Source organism: Elaeis guineensis, chromosome 4, assembly GCF_000442705.2.
Source record: "Elaeis guineensis isolate ETL-2024a chromosome 4, EG11, whole genome shotgun sequence".
Taxonomy (NCBI): Eukaryota; Viridiplantae; Streptophyta; class Magnoliopsida; order Arecales; family Arecaceae; genus Elaeis; species Elaeis guineensis.
The window spans coordinates 130,684,987-130,701,439 of NC_025996.2; the positions used below are offsets into that span (position 1 = coordinate 130,684,987).

At 36.7% G+C, this 16,453-nt stretch overlaps 1 protein-coding gene and 1 pseudogene across 3 annotated transcripts in view; one reads left to right on the top strand and one right to left on the bottom strand.

Moving 5' to 3' along the window:
• Positions 1–1,229: 1,229 nt before the first annotated feature.
• The window catches only part of LOC105042660 (probable galacturonosyltransferase 3), a 39,352-nt gene continuing 24,128 nt past the window's right edge, over positions 1,230–16,453 (top strand). The window contains exons 1-2 of one of the 3 annotated variants that reach the window (XM_073255216.1): positions 1,230–1,354; positions 15,681–15,757. In XM_073255216.1, the coding sequence (XP_073111317.1) occupies positions 1,289–1,354; positions 15,681–15,757 (143 nt within the window). In that variant the 5' untranslated portion in view covers positions 1,230–1,288. The remainder of the gene's footprint in view (positions 1,355–15,680; positions 15,758–16,453) is intronic. The other 2 variants (XM_010919952.4, XM_073255217.1) reach the window with 2 other exon arrangements.
• LOC114914100 (uncharacterized) lies at positions 10,994–11,552 on the bottom strand (annotated as a pseudogene).

The window sequence follows — 16,453 nt, forward strand, 5'->3', positions numbered from 1 at the left end:
GAGATCTTCAAATTATATAATTTTTTATATACAAGTAGTTTTGAGGTAGTAAATCATATCCAGTGACGAAGCATGAGAGGGACCAAAGAGGACTATTGCCCCTCCCCAAATTTTAAAATACTTATTATCTATATATTTATATATATTATGGTTCTTCAATATTTTAATGTTACACACATTACGAGTCCACCTGTTTGAAAAAAATTATATAATTAATTTATATATTAATTTTTTATTAAAAATAATAAATTTTTAAAAGAAAGAATAATTATTTATTTATTCTTTAACCTTTTATTTATTCGTCAACCTTTTATTTTTTTTCAACCTTTAACGTGGAAGAGATTATTGAGATCTTTATACAATTAAAATTATTTTACAAATAGTATAAGATAATATTTTTTACTTATCTTTATTTATACATAAAATTAAATATTTATTGATATTTTTATAATATTTTGATTATATATATTTTTATTTTATAATTTATTGTAAAATATTTTATTTAAAAAATTATTAATAAATTATTATTTTGCCCTCCTAATATTTGATGTCAGGCTTCGTCACTTTTAATAGTTATGATCATCGATGTAGGACCCCAATAATCAATTTTAATCCGATCAAATTTGAGTCAAAATCTGATTAACCTTATCTAAGTCTGACCTCCTCTCCATACCCACACACACGCGCGTAGATGGACAAGATTTGGTTAATGAAGCATATGGATTGCAGATATGCAGCGGGATATAAAATAATTGATATTGCAAATGCAATTGCAGCAATATGCATCTACACGCGGGCGTTAAATACTACATGTAGGTTTTGATTCTTAAGTAACGTCTATCACTTATTTTAACTTATCCAAACTACTTTTAACATGTATAATTTCTCGACGGATCATAACCTTTTTGTTAGCAAGCAAAATTCCAGATTCAGGCCTTGGATTGGATAAAAATCTGATGTAAAATCCTTGGAGCCAATCCATAAACTTGTTTGTACATGGACGGAATGGATGTATCCAGCGAGACAATCGTTAAGTCCTCGTGGACCAATTTGATCACCTCACCACCCCCATCATCTTTCAATCTCGAACGTCCATCGGTACCTCCCCGGATTTGATACGGTGAATCCCGCCAGCCTCAACCTTCCCTCGGCCAGCGGTAGTGAAGCGAGGAGGCACCTATAAATATTTCCCCCGAGCCCTTTCTTCGTCATCCTCGTTTCTTCTCTCAGTCTCTTCCCCTCTTCTTCTCTCCCTCCTCCTCTCTCGCTCTCTTCTCTTCTCGCCGATATGGGGTGCATTGGTGCCCGAAGCTTCTCCAGCTGCGGATTTCTTCTCCTCCTCTGCTGCGTCGAGGCAAGAACGACTCTTCTTTTGCTTCTCTTTCGAGCTTCTCCCATTCTTTTGTAGTCTTCTTCGATGCCTTGGATTTCATGGTCTTCAGGTTCTTCGTCAATGATCTCTGTGTCTCTTGTTTTTGTTTCTTTTTGGCATATCTGAGAGCACATTGTGAGGAGATCTTTCGATTTGGAGTGGGGGAACGATTATCGGGTTGGATGTCCTTTTCTTGATTCTGTTCTTGTTTTGGAGTCTTAGGGTTTGAATTGCTTTAGAGAAGAATGGACCCTTGTTTAGGGTTGTATTTTTCTTGATTCTTGGAGTGTTGATGGGTTTGGATGATGTCATGCGAGGCGTTTGTGGGGACTTTTGATCTCTTCTTTTTTCTTTGTTGATCTAAATTAGACTATTGCTCATGATTTCAATGTTTAGATTTGATCGGCCCTCAGTTTTACCCGATCGAGATACTTGTTTGTTTGCAATGGCTACTTGTGGATACTTTGTTCTTCTTTAAATACCAGCTTCTTCTTGAACTAAGGTTTGCATCATTAGTTGCATTTCTTGATTTGTTTTCTTGGGAAACAATGCATGCTGAAACAGGAGTCCTTTAGAAAATTTTAGTTTCTCTGGCACACTAAAATTTTCTTTTAGTTCTTCTCATTTCAACAGTGGGAGGAGTTCTAGGTCTGGATTGACAGAGACGTTGAGTATTAAGGATTACTATGGATAAGCTGCAGTAAGGAAATGTTTGCTATTCTCAGAACAGAGAATGTTTCTATATTAGATGACAATAAAGCTGACTACTAGGACTTCAATTGATTTCTGTTCTTTTTTTTTTTCTCTTTTTTTTTTTTTTTTTGGAAATAAAGAACCCATGGATCCTTGCAAATACCAAGCTTCAATTCTTTTTCTGAGTTCCAAAACAATGGATTTGTTATTGCAATCAAAGTGTCCTCCTGGGGGAGTGGGGTGGTGTACGGCTGGGAAACGATCCAGAAATTTAGGATGGTTGCTGTGATGGCAATGCTTGCAAAGCTGGGCCAGTCCACTTATTATAAATTCTTTGAGGTCTGCTTCTAGGATCTCACCAAATTTATGACCTGACTTTTACGAGGAGCGTACAAAATGAGAATGTGCAGTTCCACAATAAAACCGGGCAGTCCATGAGTCTGTTTCGTCATTTGAAAAATCTGGCAGAACTTTATCATATATAAAAAATTATCATATTAAGATATTAAAATCTCCTTAAAATTCTCACACATAAAGATTGGACCTATAATTTCTAGGCAATTTAAACTTTTTAGATCATTATCTATGTTGTGTAGATTCAATTTGAATGCTAAGTCGTGTATATAAATATATAATACATGCATATGTGCATGCATGCGTATGTACATACTATATGATAATGAAAAAGTCCCGAGTCCAGCATGATGCTGGACTTTGAAGCCTTCTGCAAACTTGGATGGTGTTTTGATTTGAATAGTTTAACATTCTTCTTCTTGGAAAACAGGCCCGTTTCGAAACAAAGCACATGCATAAAACATGCCAAAAAATAGTATGTATATATGTATTTATGTATGCATTTATATGTATATGCATGCATTCAATTGTGTATGTATGTTTGTACTTATATATGTATATCTGCAGGATACGTATACATTCATAAATGGTGATTTTGTTTGCTTCCTTTCCATGGTTATTTTCTCATGACCTTTTAGGCCCTTTGCAATTGCAATCCTTTTTTTTTTTTGCATAATTTTGCACCAAATTTTGTAGGATTTTACTGTTGCTGATTATCCATTTTCTCCCTTTAGCTTTCAATTCTTCTTGTTGTATTTCTAGGTGATTAACATGTAGATTTTTCATCTTATGAAACTATGCAGCGGAAAGATAAGATTAAAACTATTTTAATCTAAAGTATGCTTGGATCTAATCCTAAAATCACCCATGGATCGTTGTAAACATGCTATGAAATAAATATTTTAGATCTGAAAATAAAAATCAGGGAAGGAAGAATGATTATCTTAATCGCTGTCTTTTCTTCTTACTCGGATCGGATCGGACGGATGTTTGGGGTTTCTGTCGTAGCCGCGCAAGCGTCCGGCCTTTGCTGGTATCCACATGCAGACGGCCTGATTGAAACACCGAGGCCATCAGAATGCTAGCACCTTGCAGGCCTCGCTCCTTGGCTTGGATCTGGATCTTTGCTTCTAGATCTCGAAGAAGAGGGCTGCGGTGCGAACCCTTCATGCTGATCTGACAGGATCTGAACAGGACACCATGAAGAGATGAAAAAATCTTTTTTTTCTCTTCCTCTCTCTCTAGACCCTCTCTCTAAATCAGATTTGGAGGTGGGGCATCAAGAGGAAGAAAAGAGGGGGGAGTGGCGTTGAGATGGAGATGCGGCAAGAAAGGAGTTAGCACACCTATATATCTCATGCCCACTTATTCTCTTCTTATTTTTGTCACACAAAAATTACTCCTAATACCTAATTCTGATTAGATTTGATTCCCTTTCAGATAAGGAACATCCCTATTCAAATCAAATTTGGATAGAGTTCTAGATGAGAGAGAGAGTCTCAGAGAGATATTGGCGCCCCTCTCTATTCACGCACGCAAGCGCCCCTCTCTATTCACGCACGCAAGCAACCAAAGGGGCATGTCTTCACGCACACCCTCTCTTTTTTTGGTGTGAAATCAGAGAGAGAAGCCTAGTAAACCTGGGCTTAGGTGGTCTATACTAATTGGGTTTAATTTGGGTTCAATTCGAATCCAATTCGAGCCCGATTCAAATCAAATTCAAAAAGACTGTCAATCTTGATCCAATCAGGATTGAAATTTAAGTCTTACTTGGATAATTAAACCCAATAAGCCTTAAATTAATTCAAATTTAATTAAATTAAATCTGATTTAAATTAATTAAGATTTGATCTAGAATTTAATCAGGTCCAATTATATTGCAACACTTATAATTAAGTCCTCTATGCTAATAATTAGCGGTTACTAAATTTGTAACTCTTACAAATTAATCCAAATCATCAATCCGATTGATAATTTGATTATGATCGAAGCTATTGATCAGGTAGTGCTCTTTTTGTGTGTGATTCTTCAGGTTCTATTCTATCTGGTAGTGAGACATAACATGATCTCCATCACAGTATCATCAAAACTCCTTTCGATGGTTTGGAACAATTCCAACTGATCTCAACAAGGATCGTTGATCTGAAAATAATTTTAGTGAGTTCTTATGATCCACCAGTGACATCTAGTAGCATGTAGTGGCAACCTAGTGGAACAGAAAAATCTAAAATCCTAGATGTAGTTATCGTGTGATCAAGTTCTTCTATTGAGAGTCCCGACAGAATGCAGATCATGGAAACTCATCAAATCTTAAGCATCCGTCATATGCCAGACTTAATTAGCTGGAGTTTAATCATGAATTCCATAGAAACTCTTTTTCATTATCACGCTGTTATAGCCACAAACTTAAGAATTCAGTTTTTTAGATCACAGGATTATTCCTCAACTACTAAGGTCAGTAGATCCTCTATAAGTGCATTCTTACTTCTATAGCAAGTCTACTACAGCTAACGAATACCGCAAGATCTCAAATGGCGAGAGATCATGTTTATGTGTTGTCAAACTATAGCAACCCCATTGTAAGCAGTCGAGGCACCGCAAATCAAAGAACTACTCACACAACTACCGCATCGAGATAGTCACTGACGAGTGAGTAGATATCTAAGTGATTTCTTATTCTTGATCATGCTCAGTACCATTGTTCTCTAATAACCACATGCACTTTCACTCTAGTGCTCCACACTGCAGACTCAAGACTCGTTTATCCAAAAGGAAAGCAATCCGTGCACCAATCTTATCGGATTAATTATCGTTCTCGTGATGATCATTGTCTGGGAGCAGTTTAGAAATTAATCTATAATGACATATGTCTTAAATTCTCAACTCTTGAGAATATGTGTCATTGACCTTTAACTCCTTAGATGATTCTTAGACATATTACTCTAAAATGGAAATAATTATCTATTTTATTAATTTCAGTAAATCAAGTAAAAAAATATTCTGAAATTTATATAATGTGTCAGCTAACAATTGATTTTTCAGGTCATACATTTAACAATCTCCCATTTGACCTAAAGCCAATTGCTCGCAAACCTAAATCCCATCTTCTCAATAATGGACTTCAGTCTTTAGCTGGCTAAATGACTTAATTAGTGGGTGCACCACATTATCCGTAGAGTCTACTCTTTTCATCTTGACATTTTTCATGTTGAGGTAGTCGCGTATTATCTGAAGTCACCTTTTCATATGCTTGGTATTCTGGTGAGATCTAGACTCCATTAGCTAAGGATTATAGTGCCGATAATGTCACTATGATGACATCTCATGACATCAAATTGCAACATGATTACTTGGATCAGAAGATCTTACCTAGCACCTTTGGAAACGATGACTAACTCAGCTTCCATAGGATGATTGGTTATTTGGAATTTTTTCAATCTACCAATTCTCACATTGCATACATCCTGATGTAAACTCTCTACCATCAGTATCAGATATAAAATCTGAGTCTGTGTATCCTCAAACTCCACAACTAAAACTCTCTTTCAAAAAACAAGAACAAATTCTTAGTGCTTCTTAAGTATTTAAGGATGTTCTTCACAGCTATCTAGTATCGTACATCTGGATTTGACTGATATCTGCTCGTGACACTTACAACAAGATTATATCAAGTAGAGCCGTCAAAACGGGCTGATCCGGCCCATGGAGGGTCGGCCCTTCATAAATCGGGCCCATTAGGGCCGGGCCAAAAAAGCCCTTTTGATAAACGGGCCATCAAATAGGCGGCCCAGCCCTAGCCCTTATAAGTGAAGGGCCTAAACGGACCGGCCTTTATAGCTCACCAAAAAAAATAAAATAATTATAAAAATTATAAAAATTAAAAATTATAATAAATTAAAAAACTCTCAAATATAATACTTTATCAAATAAATAAATAAAATCAATCCCTACATCAAATTTTAAAACACCAAAAGTAAACATAAAAAAACATGAAAATCGAAAAAAAATTGCATCCTTCGCATGACTTCATTCTATGAAATCATTATAAACATTAATAAATTAAAAAAAAAAGATGGACAAGATAATAAGACATACCTTTGAGGGCTTAAAGAAGCAGAAATACAGAACCACCACGGATATTTGAAGAAAGGAGAGAGTAATAATGATCAGATGGGTAGTGGGAAGATGAATAGGGACTAAGGCTTGAAAAAAGTGATTTGAGTTATTAGACATTAACGATGGAAGTAATGACTAATGAGGCATAGAAATGAGAAAAAAGATATTTTAGAAATAATTGGTTATTTACTGATTACTTTAAGTGGTTAAGTTATTTTAAAATAATTTTTTTTAAAAAAACGAGCTGGCCCGCGGGCTAGACGGGCCAACCCTTCACAGGTCGGGCCATAAACGGGTCGGGCTAAAAAGCCCTTTTGTTAAACGGGCTGCTAAAACACCGGCCCAACCCTACTATTTTAAGGGCCTAAATGGGCTGGCCCGCGGGCCAAGGCCCGTTTTGACGGCTCTAATATCAAGTCGAGTACATAGCATGGCATTCATGAGGCTCTTTATAGCCGAAGCATAAGGGATCCAGCTCATGAGCTAAATCTCCTCAGATGTGATTGGACACATCTTCTTGGAGAGATACATGCTTGCCTAAGAGATAAAAATCATCTTTTGGAGTTTTCATGCTGAACCTCTTAAGCACCTCTTTTTTATGTACTTTTTCTGTGAAAGGCCTAGCATGCTTTCAAATCTGTCTCTATAGACCTTTATCCTAAAGATATAGGATGTTTCCTGAGATTTTTCATGGAGAGTTCTTTAGACAACTATATTTTAACCGAAGTCAGTATCGGAACATCTTTTCCAATCAGAAGAATCTCATCCTCCCACTGACCCTCTTATAAACATAAGATTCCTTCTCTTTTTTGATGAAATCAAACAATTTGATCACATCGAATATTTCAATTTCGAGATGCTTGTTTCAGTCTCTTGCAGCTTTCTTATCTTGTGATCTTCATCACTGGAAGTGAAACCCAAAAGACTGCTCCATATAGATATCTTCCTTAAGATATCTATTCAGGAGGCAGTTTTCACATCCATTACCAGATTCATAATCATGGTATGTCGCAAAATCAAGTAGTGTCTGGATGGATTTTAGCATGGCTACATGTAAAAGAATCTCCTGTCAATGCTTTCGCATTGACTATAATTTTTCATCATAAGACTCACTTATAGATCTCTATCTATCCATCTGTACCTATCTTTTTTTTGTAGATCCTTAAGCATCCAATAGGTACTATACCTTTTGGTGGATTACTAAGGTCAGACTTGGTTGGAATGCATCAAGTCAACCTTTGACTTTATTGCTTCCATCCATTTCTCAGAATCGATGTCTAACATTGCCTTACTGTAGGTTTTGGGATCATCTTCATATTTTCTATATCCCATGAGGAACATTTTCTCTACTTCCTTTATCAGAAAACTTTAAGTATCTTTTAAAGGGATTGGAAATCCTATTCGATCTCTGTGGTGGAAGAGGTCTCATACTAACTGGCTCAGATTGAAGGGGTTCAGTCAGATCTTCAGCTCGTTGCTCTTCAGAGAGTTTTTCTTCGAGCTCAATTTCTTTCTATTATCACCATCTTGGATAAACTATTTTTCAAGAACGTGATATGACTGGTCACAATTACATTGTAATCCATTGAAAAGTACAATTAGTACCCTAATCACTTTTTAGGATTCCTTATAAAATGAGTCTTTATAAATCTAACCTCTAACTTGTCTGTCTGTTGTCTTTCGACATGGATTGACTATCCCAAATCTTGAGATGATCAAGATTTAGTTTTTTACTATGCCACATCTCATATAGTGTGGTAGGAACGGATTTAGAGAGAATTCCAATCAATAAATTAAAGTATGTTCCTAAAGAATAAGGATTAATGAGTGAACCTCATCATAGATCGGATCATATTTAATAGGATCCAATTCCTCCTATACCCATACCCAATTAGTACCTGAAGGAATTCAATGTGAGACTATGTCGTTTGCATGAGATAATTCTGAAATTCTTATTAAGGTATTTACCTCCTCGATCCAATCGAAGAATCTTAAAAGGTTTTTGAATTTATTTTCTACTTCATGTCTGAATTTCTTGAACTTTTCAAAGACTTCAGACTTTGTATCCCATACCATGAATAATCATCGGATGGAGTAGAAATTACCATCCCTGGCCTGCACACCAAATGAGCTACACACATCAGTGTGTTCCATGGCAAGTATGTCAGTGGTCCTCTCTCCATGTCCCACAAAGGATAGTTTGGTAATTTTTTTTTGAAGGTAGGATTCATAAACTGGGTATGACTTAGAATTCACTGAGCTTAGGAAACGATCTATTTTTCAGTTTTTATATCCTATTCTCTCCTAAATAATCTAACTTGAGGTACCACCTATACTCATGGTTTATCTCATCTTTAGATCTCTCAGATCCTATGGCACTCACTATTTGCTCGAATACATCAACATGCAAACAAACAGATCTGACATACATTCACAAGGTGTGTCATCCTTCTTCTTTAGGCTATCCAGGTAGAAAGATAATTCCTCTCCAAGTGGCCGTCAGCACTGCAGTGAAAACACTTTTCCTTGCTTAATGCCTTCTCCTTGAGAAGATCTTTCTTTGGCTCATTTCTCTCGTAGACCTCTTGTTCCAATAGACTCTCTCTTGGAATCAGATACCATTCTACAGCAAGAATACAAGCCTCTTGAACTTTTCAAGGTCTCTTAAGTGATCACGAACATGTTCAGCAATTTCTGTAATGTGCTATCAGTCTTGTTCATATGGTAGTTTACAATAAACTGACCAAATGAACTACTAAAGGACTGCTGCATCAAATACACATGCAGCTCCTTATACATGGTCATCTCAAGCTTCTTAAGCTCTTTCAGGTCCTTAATCATTGACAAACAATAATCATGGATGAACTGCCCAAGCGTAATCTGGCTCCGCTCACCATTCAGTTCTTGTGGGTGAGTTATCATAGTCCTGAAGTCTTGATGTTTTCATACTGGGCCTTGAGGCCAAGATATAGCACCTAACCTAATGCCGTCATCCGTCCATTTATCAAGCGCTGAACGTTTCAATGGTTAGATGGTTTGGTAACATTGGGAATCCTGGTCTAGAACATACTCTAACCTTTTCTGAGTTCAGAACTATTCTGAAGTTCCTAAGCTAGTCATTTGTAGTTCATCCCGGTCAATCGATTGAATCCTACAATTCGGGCTAAGGGGTTTGAAGCTGAGTTATTAACTGAAGAGCGAAGAGGATTCTAATTAGATGTTTGTACTTAATCACTATTTATTTTAGAAACTTTAAGAAATAAATAAAAGCTTTCACTATTTTTTCGGATCTCTCACACTCCATGGAGATGCAGAAATCCTTACGTAACTAGGATTCTTAGTGGATACTGTGATCCCATTGATTTGCATACACATTACCTAACAGTTATTGGTGACATACTAAACCAATAGGTGGACAACCCTTGTCCAATGCTTCTCCAGCAAGATGCAGCGATTCGATCTCTAAATTATATGAGCTCACCTAATAGTTATTGACCATACTTTTTAGTTAAGTTAGACCCACTGTTTACAAGCAGATGTGAAGCCGTCATTGGGACTCTAACCTAATAGTTATAGGGTCCAACTCCATCCTCATCCTAGAGCAACTCTTTGCTAATAGAGTGGTTGAGTCTTTTCGATGCAACTAAATCACTGTGACCAGTCGAGAACAATCAACACTAGTAGGACCCCCACACATTTATAACAGTGGAAGATCGCTGGACTTAATATATGCGAGGAGATTTGATTTAGGTCTCTTCTACATAGTCACATACATCCCATGTAAATGACTGGTTTGGTTCAGATCAGCACATCTCATGTCTGACTAATCTAATTTAGATCAAAACATCTCATGTCTGATTAACCTGGTTTAGTTTAGCACATCTCATATCTGATTAACCTAGTTTAGGTTAGCACAATCTCATGTCTGACCAATCTAGTCAGCATGGGTGAACATGAATGACTAAGCAACCTTATTCAAAACTAGGGCTGTCAATTTAGCTCGTTCGATTTGTTCGAAATATTTGAATCATTTTTGAGTCGTATTCGATTCGCTCGTTAAACTGTAGAACCAAACACAAATAGGATTTTTAAAGTCGATATCTTAATGATCCAAACTAGAACAAGCCTTTGTTCGATCATGTTCGGATCGATAAAAGCTCGATAAAATAAATAAATATATTTTATATTTTATATATAGTTATATACATATTATACTAATATATTTATTTTTTATGAATTTTTTAGTATATTTTTTAGTATATATAATGTATATTGTACATTATAGCATTATATACATAAGCCTTAATAATCATGGTTGGATCATTGATCCAGCGACTGAAGAAGGCATTGTTAATCACCATTGGATCAATGATCCGACGGTGGTGATCAATTGATCAATTAACACTAGCCTATATATACTCTTTTACACTCAAACCCTAACCCTCAGATAGCCTCATTTCATTTCATTTCATCCCTCGACCTCTCCGCCTCTCTTCGCGATAGGAGGACCTCCGGCTGCTTGATCCGGACCTTCATGAGCACGATCCGACCGTTCTCCCGCACCACACACATGAACTGGTTCCGCCGTCCATCCTGCCCCACCAGCCACAACAGCGACGGTCGGAACTTCGCCTCCGCCCTCCACCGCTGCGGTCTCCTCCCCCATGATCGTGCCTCCAATCTCCGATCCGACGTCCGCCCCCCGATCTCTTTGATCCCGATCCCGCCATCATCGCAGCTCTCGAAGCTGTGGTTTTCGGTGCAGAGGTGGAGGTTGCCGTGGTTGAGGTCGTGGAGGATGCGGGTGCCGAGGTCAGTCCGGTGTGGGGGTTTCTCTACGGGGCCAACAGCGGAGGACTCAATGATGTTCGACGGCTTGGAGGTGTCTCCGGTGAGGAGGCGTAAGTCATCGGCATCGGGGGAGGGGATATTCCGGCAGCGGTAGGATCTGGTGTTCGATGGAGTGATTGAAAAAGTCCAGCGAGGTATGGACGGTCGTCTTGCATAGAGTCAGCATTGTTTCCTTTTTTTTCTTTATGTTCTTCGAATATTTATTTTCCATGTTACTCTAGACGAGCCGAACTCGAGCCTAATTCGAATATAACGAGCTTGGCAAAACTGATCTCAAATAAAGTTCTCTCGAATATATTCAAATCTGAATTGAACACGAATTAAACAGTAGTTCGAAACAGTCGATCCCGAACAGCGGTGTGTTCAATCATGTCCGATTCGTTAACAGCCCTATTCAAAACTTAATCGATCAGATTGGTCAGATAAGTGAGATTGATGGGAGGATAGACGATGCTTTCCTTAGACACCATTGGAATGGCCAGATAAGCATGCTCCCAATTAAAAACCACTGGTCGAGACTTGTCTTAGACATCAATTGATCAATTAGAATTGAATAGATCAGCTTAGCTACTTGGGCTCGATCCACTAAGCCAAATTAGGTCTTGAGTCAATCAATTCACATCAAAAAAATGAATCGATGCGACCAACTACAATTAAACTCGATGTTGAGCTCCTTTGACCTAATCCTAATAAACAATTGATTAGATTCGATCAACTGCTCAAAATCGGTAAGGGTTCTAACTTAATCGAATCAAAAATTCTAATTGTAGTTCAATCACTAGACCTAATTGTTCAACCCATACCCTCATGCACCACCTAAAATTCAGATTCTAAAAATAATTTTTAGATTAGTTTTAAGTGTATGAATTAATGGCTTATGATCTCGAAACATTTTCAGATCTAAAGTAGTCACATATCTCATATATGCTGCTTTAGATCTAAAATTTACGAAATATATATCACATATATAATTTTCAGATCTAAAACTAATCATAACGCATATCACATACATGCATAATCAGATCTAAAATAATGATTAAAATATTTTGAAAATATTTTTTAAAAATTCGTTTGCATCGTACTAGGACAACCTTTTCAGTATAGGGGTTTAACCCTATATCAGGACAATCTTATTTCATTGCTATGCAAATCTTAATTATTTTTATTTCAGATCTAATATCAGATAAGATATATCTCATACATCTAATTTCAGATCTAAAGTTATTGATTTATATGTTTCGAAAATTGTTTTCAAAGCCAATCAATCTTGTGCTAGGACAATCTTTTCAATATTGGAGGTTAACCCTATATCAGGATAATCTTATATTAGCACAAAATTGATTTTAATCAATCATAACTTTCAGATCTAAAACAGAAATCAGGTCTAAAATTTATTTCATGCATGTTAAAAAATACGTGGCTCTGATATCACTATTGTATTTCTAGGTGATTAGCATGCAGATTTTTCATTTTATGAAACTACGCAGCCGAAAGGTAAGATTAAAATTATTTTAATCTAAAGCATGCTTGGATCTAATCCTAAAATCACCTATGGATCGTTTGAAACATGCTATGAAATAAATATTTTAGATCTGAAAATAAAATCAGGAAAGGAAAAACGATAACCTTAATTGCTTTCTTTTCTTCTTAGTCGGATCGGATCCGATGGATGCTTAGGGTTTCCGTCGTAGCCGCGTAAGCGCCCGGCCTCTGCTGGTATCCACACGGAGACGGCCTGATCGAAGTATCGAGGTCATCGGAGTGCTAGCACCTTACCGGCCTCGCTTCTTGGATTGGATCTAGATCTGGATCTCTTCTTCTAGATCTCGAAGAAGAGAGCTGCAGTGCGAACCCTTCGTATTGATCTGACGGGATTTGAACAGGACACCATGAAGAGATGAAGAAACCCTTTTCTTCTTCTCTTCCTCTCTCTCTCTAAATCAAATCTGGAGGTGGGGTGTTAAGAGGAAGAAAAGAGGGAGGAGTGGCATTGAGATTGAGATGTGGCAAGAAAGGAGTTAGCGCATCTATATATCTCACGCACCACCTATTCTCTTCTTATATTTGTCACACAAAAATCACTCCTAATGCTCAATTCTGATCAGATTTGATTCCCTTCCAGATAAGGAACATCCCTATTCAAATCAAATTTGGATAGAGATTTAGATGAGAGAGAGTCCCAGAGAGATGGGGTGCCAATCTATTTACACACCACAAGCAACCAAGGGGGTGCATCTTCACACGCAGCCTCTCTTTTTCTGACGTGAAATCAGAGAGAGAAGCCCAATAAACCTGGGCTTAGGTGGTCTATACTAATTGGGTTCAATTTGGATTCAATCCGAATCCAATTCGAGTCTGATTTGAATCAAATTCAAAAAGGCTGACAATCCTGATCCAAAAAAGATTAAAATTCAAGTCTTACTTGGATAATTAAACCTAATAAGTCTTAAATTAATTCAAGTCCAATTAAATTAAATCTGATTTAAATTAATTAGAATTTGATCCATAATTTAATCGGGCTCAATGACATTGCAACACTTGTAATTAAGTCCCTCATGCTAACAATTTAGTATTTACTAAATTTGTAACTCTTACAAATTAATTCAAATCATCAATCCGATTGATCATTTGATTATGATCTAAGCTATTGATCAGGTCGTACTCTTTTTGTGTGTGATCTCTCAGGTTCTATTCTATCTGGTAGTGAGACATACCATGATCTCTATCACAGTATCATCGAAATATCATCGAAATTTCTTTCGATGGGTTGGAATAGTTCCAACTCACCCTAACAAGGATCGTTGATCTAAAAACAATCCTAATGAGTTCTCACAATCCATCAGTGATGTCTAGCAGTATGTAGTGGCAATCCAGCAGAATAGAAAAATCTGAACCCTTAAGTATAGTTACTGTGTGATCAAGTTCTTCTATCGAGAATCCTGACAGGATGCAGGTCATGGAAACTCGTTAAATCCTAAGCATCCATCATATGTCAGACTTAATTAGTTTGAGTCTAATCGTGAATCTCATGGAAACTTTATTCCATTGTCACGTTGCTATGGCCACAGACTTAAGGACTTAGTTTCTTAGGTTGCATAGGATTACTTCTCAACTACTAAGATCGATAGATTCTCTATAAGTGCACTCCTACTTCTACTGCGAACCTACTGCAGCCAACGAATACCGTGAGGCTCCGAATGGCTAGGGACCGTATTTATGTGTTGTCAAACTATAGCAATCTCATTGTGAGCAGCTGAGGCACCGCAGATCAAAGAACTACTCACACTACTACAGCATCGAGATAGTCACTGACGAGTGAGTAGACATCTAAGTGACTTTTCGTTCTTGATCATGCTCAGTACCATTGTTCTCTAACAACCATCTGCACTCTCGCTCCAGTGTCCCCACATGTAGACTCAAGACCCATCTATCCAAAAGGGAAGCGATCCGTGCACCAATCTTGTTGGATCAATCACCATCCTCATGATGATCATCGACTGGGAGCAGTTTAGAAATTAATGTATAATGACACATCTTAAATTCTCAACTCTTTAGAATATGTGTTATTGACCATTAACTCCTTGGACGATTTAGGACACATTACTCTAGAGTGTAAATAATTGTCCATTTTATTAATTTTAATAAATCAAGTACAAAAATATATTCCGAAATTAATACAATGTGTTAGTCAACAATTGACTTTTCAGATCATGCATCTAACACTTCTAGGATCTCAAATTACAAGAAGCAACTAGATCATCATTTTGTTGGCTACAGTAGATCATAATGACTATGTATCTAATTTAATGCCTATATGGTAACTCTTGGCAGTAATTTGCTTTATTTACCAAAACATACCAGGCAGTTTTGTCCTTTGGTGTTTCATATTGAAGCCATATCAAGTGAAAGGTAGCTTTTTAAGGGTTCATTGTTGTTTCAATATGTCATGCTCATGCCAGTAAATTGCTGTCTTTTATCTCCACTTTGTAAGGCACACTGTTCATCACCATTTAAGATGATCGACTTCATCCATCCTTCAAACCACTAACATATTGTTCATCTATTTCTAGTCGAGAATTTGGTAGATGAAAATGGCAGTGAACAACTACAGTTCATTATTAACTTATTTAATGGACCTATATATTTAAATGAGCAGTTCAGCTATTTCTTGTCAATTTTCTAAATAAATCAAATTCTCATGTACTTAGAAGTTGAAAAATAGTTGATCAAACCAAGATTGATTTACCGAAAAGTTTATTAGCATAAATATCATGGTTGGTTTGTAATTTTGCAGGTCTGGGTCCTTACCAATCCAGTCAAATCAGAGACATCAGAAACAGTTTCCATAATGGTTCCTGATGGTCCAACGAGGTAAGATTTTCAATTAAGGCATCTAGCTTAATCATTTCTTCTACCTTTCTGAGGCACATGAGCATGTCACCGGTCTAATTAACATCTGTCATCTGTGCTTAGCTGCAGTTCTTTGATCTAACAGTCCAGTTAATTAGCAATATTTTTGTTTCATAAGGTCTAATCACGTTTGACTGAAATTTTATTTTGCATTATTGTGATTTTTAAATTTCTTTTGTACTATTTGATATAGGCCAGGATATGCCAGAGTCCTCTTTGTTAGTCGTCACATGTCTTGTGACATGCTTGATCTACGAATGATGTGTATAGCACTTCAGTCATCCAAAAACTGAAGAATTCAAAGTCTGGGTATTTATTTTGTAATTTAATTATCTTTCCTCAATCATTGATAGTGGCTAGCAGCTGATAGAGTTGATTCAAATATGATAAATGCTAGTGCCTCGATTTTTTTAAAAAAATTCTGTTAGTTGCTTTTTTATTTATTTTTTGATTTTATTTTCATCACATTACAGTGATATCATTCTATGTAACAATAATATGAGATGATTGTGCTAAACATAGCATATGCATCTTTAGGTATGTATTAGGATCTATTTTGGGCTTAGATTTATTTATTTCCACTGTTGCTTGGGTTTTACATTTACATTGCTCGGCCTTTAGTTCAAAGGTACAGTTACTCTATAGTGTGATGTAGGT